This window comes from Nuphar pumila, chromosome 6 (genome assembly GCF_984573655.1).
Source record: "Nuphar pumila chromosome 6, dmNupPumi1.hap1.1, whole genome shotgun sequence".
In the NCBI taxonomy this organism is placed as follows: domain Eukaryota; kingdom Viridiplantae; phylum Streptophyta; class Magnoliopsida; order Nymphaeales; family Nymphaeaceae; genus Nuphar; species Nuphar pumila.
The window spans coordinates 102,913,448-102,922,017 of record NC_143254.1 but is presented as its reverse complement, the minus strand read 5'-3'; the positions used below and the strand labels follow the sequence as shown (position 1 = coordinate 102,922,017).

The window sequence follows — 8,570 nt, the reverse complement described above, 5'->3', positions numbered from 1 at the left end:
ATATGGGTTAGAGAGAATAGCAGAATAACAATATTAAAGGACCAATAGAATATGTAAGAGACTAACATATTCATAAATGTAATTTTAACATGCTAAAGTATTGAACGTGAATTATAGTGTAGTACATGAAAATATGATATTTCATAAAGGAGTGTTCATCGCCATGACTCATATGATCCGTTCTTGTAATAAAGGGTAGCATGTGAACCCACATGAAGAATTAAATCAAGATAACGGTATAAACCTCGATTTTAGTGTACTTTTGGTGTCAATAGGTCAAGTGAGAGAATGTTGGACATAACGGATCTAGGTCAAACCCATTGGGTGACCTGGTTTGACACTATTAGTGGGCCACATAATGGAAAGTTAGTGAGTGGGAGTTACGTGAATATAGAGAGACCACATTCATGTAATTATCTCTTTCCCCAATATATAAGAGGGGTAGGCTGACATGAAATGATGAAAGATTCATAGCTATTAGCCTACCCCATATACCACATAAGGTTTACGCGGTACAGGATTTTGCTCATTGTCGACCTTAGGCCTGGGCTCATCGTGGGTATCGATCGGCTGAGGAGAATGCCGAACACCCACACTCGCATGCCATGGCATCTTCAGGTATGCTTTCTGTGTCTGTTTACGAAGAATCGCCAACAGTGAGCCGAAGAGAACAGTACTCCTCTGTTTGTTCTGGTTTATTTGCGTTGTGCCGTTGATCATGAACAGGTTACCACAGATGGTGTGTTTCTAAAGTTGGTGGCATTGAAAGCCCACAGTGACTTAACAGGGTCATGTGGGTTCAACACTGCAGTTTTCTGAGTTCTGGTCTGCCTATGTTGTGTTTTTTACAACCGTCTTGGACAGAGAAAATTGGTTGCAAGGATGATATCTATTATTTAGGGTTTAGGGTTTCGGGTAAATTTCACCAGTCAAATAACCAAACAAATGCATGACATAAGCAAATAACCTTCCACAAACCTGTGTGAAATAAGTGCAAATTGAGCTCAGGTAGAAGATTGTGGAGTATGGTGGATGACGAGGAAGCCAAAGAGGAATGAGCTATTTATAGCTTCTTCTTTGCTCATCAACACTTATGATTGGGGGGTTGATATTTTACCAACCATGCAGGGGCCATGTTGGGCAGTCGGTCATGTGGGTTTGTCCTCACTCGCTTTGACTTGCCTTTCAACAAAAAAAAAAAAAAAGCCTTGTGTCCACTGTTTCGAGCCCAACATTATCTTCATGGCGTTGATTCGTTGACCCGAAGAGTAAGCTTGCAACGGTATTTTTCCATACTAATTAAGTAAAATACTTAATTTTGAGTAACTTGTGTCTACTGTCTCGAGCACAACATTATCTTCATGGCGTTTGAGCAGTTGACGCGAGAATTGAAATAAACAATAGTCCCATATCGAATGTTTTACAAAAGTTTAAACTTTTTATAAAACAAGATTCGTCTTAAATTCAATGTGAGCGGTGAAGAAATTGGCGCCCTTGTGGAGTTGAGTTCCTTCCACGCTTGTCCGATTGTAGTGACGTACGACGGCGCATCTGAGCTCAAACATTTTTTATTTTCTCTTTTCCGTTTTTATCTTCTTCAGGTGGGTCACGTTTGGATCCGGAAATTACAGGAAAAATCTGAGACCCTGATATCATCAGATACCTTGTGTTCTGATGCCGTTCGTTTATGCGATGAACGGCATTCCAAATACCATGGTTGGGTTCGACTCTTCATCTTCTAAATGGGTCCTGTTTTCGTTTTAGTGCTGTTGATGAATGGCATCTATCTAAGGTTTGCAAAATGAACATCTGAAAAATACTTCATATATATGGTATTTGAGATGCCGTTTTTCACATGGATGAATGACATCAGACTCCTCATCTTCTAAATGGGTCCCACTTTTTTTAGAGCCGTTGATGAACGGATCTAAGGTTTGCAAAATGAACGGCTGAAAAATAGTTCATATATATATATATATATATATATGGTATTTGGGATGCAGTTCATCGCATGGATAAATGGTTATCATAGCGAGGTTTGACGGATAACTCTCCGTCTCAGAGCTGGCTCTGACTTGATATGCACCCATTGAAAATGTGGTCAAATGTACTGATTTTACACAAAATACTCACTACATTTGTTCTGAATCCAGCCCAAATTCAGCACTCTATCATGTGTTTCAAGCTCGACCTAGATCTAGAAGCTGACCCACTCATTGAAGTTTGGATCCAATATCAGGTCGACCCATTTGCAACCCTATAAGATAGTAGAAGAAATTAAGTTCAAGTTCTAGTCACCAATATCGCCACCTTTTTCAAAATACCGCAATAAAATCAAAATATTTTCAAAAGATGATATTATTACCGAAAAAAGCATGATATTTTCAAAACATTACTTGCTTTGAAAATATCATGGCTTTAACCCAATATTAACACAATAAAAAAACTTTTTTCCTAGATTCTTATAATATCTATATTTTTATTTTTATTTTTATATTTATATAAAACCTTATCTTTCCCAAGATCCTCATGAGAAAATGCATATGTAAAAGCACACCGACGGAAGCTCAGCTTGTCTGGCACGAGCAGTTAGTGCAAGTCACCTTGTGTTGCAAGTTTGAATCTCAATGGTAAGGTTGTATAACAGGTAGAGGTCGGCCTAACTAGGGGTGGCAAAATCTGACCTGACCTGACCCGCCCCGCAAACCCGCTTCTTAGCCAGGTTAGGGTTTGGCTTAAACGGATTCGTGTCGTAAACGGGTCAACCCGCCTAACCCGTTTATTAAACGGGTCGGGTTCGTGTTAGGGGTATGCCAACCCGCCAACCCGTTTGACCTGTTTAATAAATGGGTTAGGCGGGCGGGTGAACCCGTTTACACAAACTCGTCAACCCGCAACCCGTTTATATATATATATATATATATATATATATATATATATATATATATATATATATATATATATATATATATATATATTAACTTTTAACCCTACCAGAGTAGTGTTAACATTAAAGTTAGGAGTTAAGGTTTTATGTTAATATTGGTACTCTCGACCCTTTCTCTTCTCTGAAAACCAAAGAGGGTTAAACCCTCACTTATTCTCAAAAACATTGCTGCAAGTTTTGGCGACGATACACCGATGGAGTTCGCCCCAGTCAGCCGACGATGGAGTCCAACCACTATAGGTCTCGACCGATGCCTTAGTGGGTGTTGATCGAGATGATTCCGCTTTCACAACACGTTTGGGGCTTTTTCGGCGATGAGATGGGTGATCTCCGACAATTCAAATTGGACCTTCCATCGAGTGTTGCCGTCAGACTCCCTATCCCTCGAGATGTCCTCAAAATTTTGGCGAGAAGGCTCTCTGACCCTTCCTCTCGCTGTTTCCTTCTTCTCAAAAGAGGGGTTTTCTTTTTCTTAGTTTGATCTTTGATTTAAAGGGGATTTTGGTGACTCACTGCATAAAACTAGTGAACAAGAATATTTGCAAGCTGGGAAAACACACGGCGGCCTCTGGCGACCACTAACTCTATTTTGTTTTTCCTGTTTATTTTTTCTTTAATGTATTTAGGGAACACCCTAGAGCAGTCACCTGGATTCCTTTGTTCACCGGATTTTCGTTGACTGTCAACAGAAGGTGTCAATAATCGGAAAACAAAAACTGGCTATTATCTAAACCTCTTTCCTCTTAATATTTTTTTCCTATATATATATATATATATATATATATATATATATATATATATATATATATATATATATATATATATATATATATATATATATATATATGTGCTGTAAAAGAAAATTTTATCTTTTTTTTTAGTTTTCACTAATTGTGTTATTCGGGTTAGACAGGTTATTAGGGTTACTCGGGTCGGTTATCGGGTCAACCCGTTTAATAAACGGGTCGCTGTGTCGTGTAATCGTGTCGACCCGACCCGTTTATTAAACGGGTTAATCGGGTCGGGTCGGGTTAGCCGTTTAATAAATAGGTCGTGTTCGTGTTTTGCCACATCAGGCCCGTTTAATAAATGTGTTGTGTTCGTGTTGAGGTGTTCTGACCCGCCCCGATTGGCACCCTTAGGCCTAACCCCAGCTTTCTGTGGAAAAGAGAGAGAGAGTTCAACTTAGGTGGGCTATTGTCCATAGAGTTGGTGGCCTGGCCATTTCATTGATTTTTTTTTGGATTTTTTTTCGGTTACGTGTTTTATTTTAATACACCACCTTCTTCTACCTTTCCTTTTCCTAATTATTGTTCTCAGGTTTTCGTTTTCATGATTTACATGCAATTTTCATCCTTTTTTTTGGGCGGCATTTACTTATGTTATTCTGGTGAAGGGAATTTCTGGAATTTAGACAAAAATCTCTTCCAATCTTAGTCATTGAAACCGTTCAATTTCAGGTGGGCGATGTCATTTCTGTCCAGTTAGCAGCACCGATTAAGACCCGGGTTCAGACCCGAAGATCCTATTAATACATGGATCCGGGTATAGTTTGTAAAATTTTATACCGGACCCGAGTTTCGATTTGTAGTGGACCCGATTAGACATGGGTCCGGACCCAATACCATACCTGAAAATAGATTCCAAGTCTGGTTTCATCTGGGTCCGAACCAAACCCAACCCGTTGACACCCCTAAACAGTGGACACAGAGCGGGATAAAACACTACATATATGGGTAAGCAAGCATCTATGAACACCTGAAAGTTTCTGTTTTCCTTTGAAAGACTATGAACACTTGAAAATTTCAAACCATCATTTATCCATTGACCAGCTCCAGTACTGGTTACATCTCAAAACTTGAAACATAGAAATTCTCTCGGGAAATCTATAAAAATTCGAACACTTTGGTTGGCCATGAATATCCATCGAAGAACTACAATCATTAAAGAAGATACAATTTGACCTTTCAACCTCATTTCACCAGGAAAAAAATTCAGGCAATTATAGTGCAATATGTAATAAATTAAGATGGATGTGCAATTGAGAATCCTAATCATTCACAAGGATAAGAATCTTTCTAGATTCAGAACTACAGAGAACCTACGGACTTGACAAACAGAACATTATAATGTTGAAAGTCGATGAAGCTTAAAGGTAATGATCTATTTAATTTTGAGTTTGGCTACAAATATTCAAATGGTATTATTTGTCTGCGAAGCCAATATTTTGTCTTTGCATTAGTTTATCATAGATGGGTTCAAGACCTATCAGCTTTGTGGCTATGCATTGTGGTTATGCATTTCCAATAATTTGGTATTCAAGATTAATCTTTCAGAGCAGGGAAGTTGCAAGCTTGCTTTTTGAATTAACGTGTTCTACTTCCCATTTAGTCATTAAATTCATAGTCTGATCAGACAGATTTTAACAACATAAATCTCTTTCAATGTGCATTAGTTGCAAATGGAGGATCTCAACTGCATAATTATTCTCACAAAAGACTCGGGCGAAAACATAGATAAAAATAGGAAATGAAAATGGCATGAAGGTTGTATGCATCCTTAAAGCATTGCAGTTTATGCTTTTCCCCACTTGAGCAGCTTAACAGTCTCCCATGTGAAGTCTGGATCATCACGTCCAAAGTGCCCATAAGCAGCAGTCTTTTGGTACCTGAAATTGCCCCCTCTCTTCAGATCCAAATTGATAGCAATCATCCCCGGCCTGAAATCAAAATTCTCCTTGATCAGAGTGAGTATATCCTTATCTGGGATATTCCCTGTCTTGTAAGTATCCACAAATACTGAGAGTGGCTCAGGCACCCCTATTGCATATGAGACCTGAACTATGCAGCGACGAGCCAGGCCTGAAGCAACCACACTCTTTGCAGCCTGCCTAACTATATAGGCACCACTTCTGTCCACCTTGGTAGGGTCCTTGCCTGAGAATGCACCACCCCCATGAGCACCCCACCCTCCATAGGTGTCAATTATGATCTTCCTCCCCGTAAGCCCAGCATCACCATGGGGTCCCCCAATGACAAATCTACCAGATGGGTTCAGATGAAATATGGTCCTTTCATCAAGGTACTTTGATGGGATCACAGGCTTGATCACATGCTCCTTCAAATCTGCTGCTATCTTCTCATTTGTCACAGACTCATCATGTTGTGTGGAGATAAGAACTGTGTGGACTCTCAGTGGGACCATGGCACCTCCTTCGTTTCTGTACTCAACAGTGACTTGTGTCTTCCCATCAGGCCTCAGCCATGGGCAGGTGTCGTTCTTCCTCACCTCAGTGAGTCTCGCACCAAGCTTTGTTGCTAACACATGGGTGAGAGGCATGAGCTCAGGAGTCTCATCTGTGGCGTATCCAAACATGTGGCCCTGGTCACCAGCACCAATCTCCTCTGGCCTCTTGGTGAGATGGCCATGCACACCTTGAGCAATATCTGGGCTTTGTTGCTCAATGTTCACAAGGACGTTGCAGTTGTCGGCGTCCAGGCCAACGTCTGCAGAGACGAAGCCTATCTCTCTACATGTGTCCCTAACGATCTTTTCATAGTTGATTTGAGCCTTGGTTGTGATCTCTCCAAAGACCATGACCATGTTTGTCTTGGTGCATGTCTCACATGCTACCTTGCTGTCTGGGTCTTGTTCCAAGCAGGCGTCGAGGATGGCATCTGAGATCTGATCACACAGCTTGTCAGGATGGCCCTCGTTTACAGACTCTGAGGTGAAGAGGAAAGTGTCCATCTGCAACGGCCAAAATTGTTGACAGTCAGCAAAAACTGATATAAATGAGAAGCTTTTGAGTGTTTTAGAGTACAGTTGCCAGAATCGCTTATGCTACACGGGAATCATGATTCATAAAAAGTGAAATCAGAATCATCAAGAATCACGAATCCTGATGACGTGAACCTCATTTACATGATACGAGAATCTCAGTTCTCCTGATTGAGAATCCCTATTCTCATAAAGTCCAGAATGTCAATTTCATGACTGGGAATCTTAACTTCTCGTTTAGACCATAGTTACCAGAATCGCTTATGCTACATGGGAATCATTATTCGTAAATAGTGAAATTAGAATCATTAAGAATCATGAATCCCAATGATGGGAAACTCAATTTCAGGATATGATAATCGCGATTCTCCCGACTGGGGAACCCGACTTTTTCAAGAATCCCTGTTCTCATAAGCTGAGAATCTCGATTTTGTCGTGACTAGGAATCCTTTGTCTGAACAAAAATCGTGATTCCCTCAGAAATCTCGGTTCATGTAAGAATTCTGATTCTTATGCTCATGTAATTTTACATATCACTTTCTAAACGATTTCATATGCTGCTTCCTACTTGCTTCTCACTCCCTCAATCATGATTTCATGCGAATTCCCATTCCCACTCTGGTAACTATGTTTCAAACATTAGATGCATACGCTATTGTAAAGAAGGATGAGCAAAAGTAAGAAAAGTAAACACGAAAATTTCAACTAGACCTTCATCTCAACCTCCAAGAAGATATTTAGCATTTATAGAAAAGAAGAGAACAAAATAGAGTTCATGAGCAAAGAAGGATATTCAACTAAAGAAGTGGGCCGAAGAGAACAATACTGCTCTGTTTGTTCTGGTTTATGTGTTCTGTTCCTCACATCTATGATGGACACTGGACAGTGAAACTTGGTTGCAGGCATTGATCATGAACAAGTTACCACAGATGGAATTTTTACGCAGCAGTAATGCTCTGTTTTCAGTTCTGGTCTGCCTATGTTCTGTTCCTTACAACCGTCTTACAGAGAAAGTTAGTTGCAAGGATGATGATATCCATCACTTATGTTGCTACCGTTGGATCTGTTAATGATTTGACATGTGGAAAGAGAAATTAGTTTGGGGAGCTTCCCATGGACCAATTGTAGCAGACAAATGGAGATTGATAGTTTAGAATACATGAACCAGGGTAGGAGAGAGAGAGAGATGGAAGGAAATACAAAAGTAAATTTCAAGATATTGCAATTCTAACAATCAAATAACCAAACAAATGCATGACATAAGAAGATATCCATAAATACCAGGGGAAAAAACAAAAACAAAAAAAGTTTCGAGTAAAGCGGGGACTAAAGTAGGTTTAACTGTAATAGGCCTTTAGTCAAATTGGCTTGATTAGGCACGTCAGTGACTCGGACCCTCAAACACAATGAAACTTGAAGTGCAGCCAAGCCAACCCAGTCCAGTCCGAGCCTTTGAGACTTGATTGGTCAAATCACTATGTGAACTTTGAACCCTATGGCTATGAGCCTACAAAAGGTTAAGGGAAAAGCGCATACCTTCCACAAGCCTGTGTGAAATAAGTGCAAATTGAGCTAAGGTAGGAGATTGTGGAGTATGGTGGATGACGAGGAAGCTAGAGAGGAATGAGCTATTTATAGCTTCTTCTTTGCTCATCAACACTATCACTGGGGAGGTTGGTATTCTACCAACCATGCAAGGGCCATGTTGTGCAGTCGGTCATGTGGGTTTGTCCTCACTCGTTTAATTTGACTTGCATTCTACACAAATGTGAAGGTTTTTGGTGGAAAGTTGTGGCCCAGATGGTTTGTTGGGAGAGTTGGTGGATCGATGGTGGGTTATTCC

At 40.1% G+C, this 8,570-nt stretch overlaps 1 protein-coding gene and 1 non-coding gene across 2 annotated transcripts; one reads left to right on the top strand and one right to left on the bottom strand.

Moving 5' to 3' along the window:
• Positions 1–1,471: 1,471 nt before the first annotated feature.
• On the top strand, positions 1,472–1,559 carry LOC149835466 (small nucleolar RNA snoR114). Its single transcript, XR_016432907.1, has one exon. It is a non-coding gene; the product is annotated as a small nucleolar RNA snoR114 (small nucleolar RNA).
• A 3,746-nt stretch (positions 1,560–5,305) lies between these two features.
• On the bottom strand, positions 5,306–8,325 carry LOC149835465 (S-adenosylmethionine synthase 3-like). The gene is made up of 2 exons (XM_090010541.1): positions 8,264–8,325; positions 5,306–6,697 (listed from the first exon to the last, which is right to left on the bottom strand). The coding sequence occupies exon 2, from the start codon at positions 6,695–6,697 to the stop codon at positions 5,522–5,524; it is 1,176 nt and encodes a 391-aa protein (XP_089866667.1). The 5' UTR covers positions 8,264–8,325; the 3' UTR covers positions 5,306–5,521.
• Between the last annotated feature and the right edge of the window lie 245 nt (positions 8,326–8,570).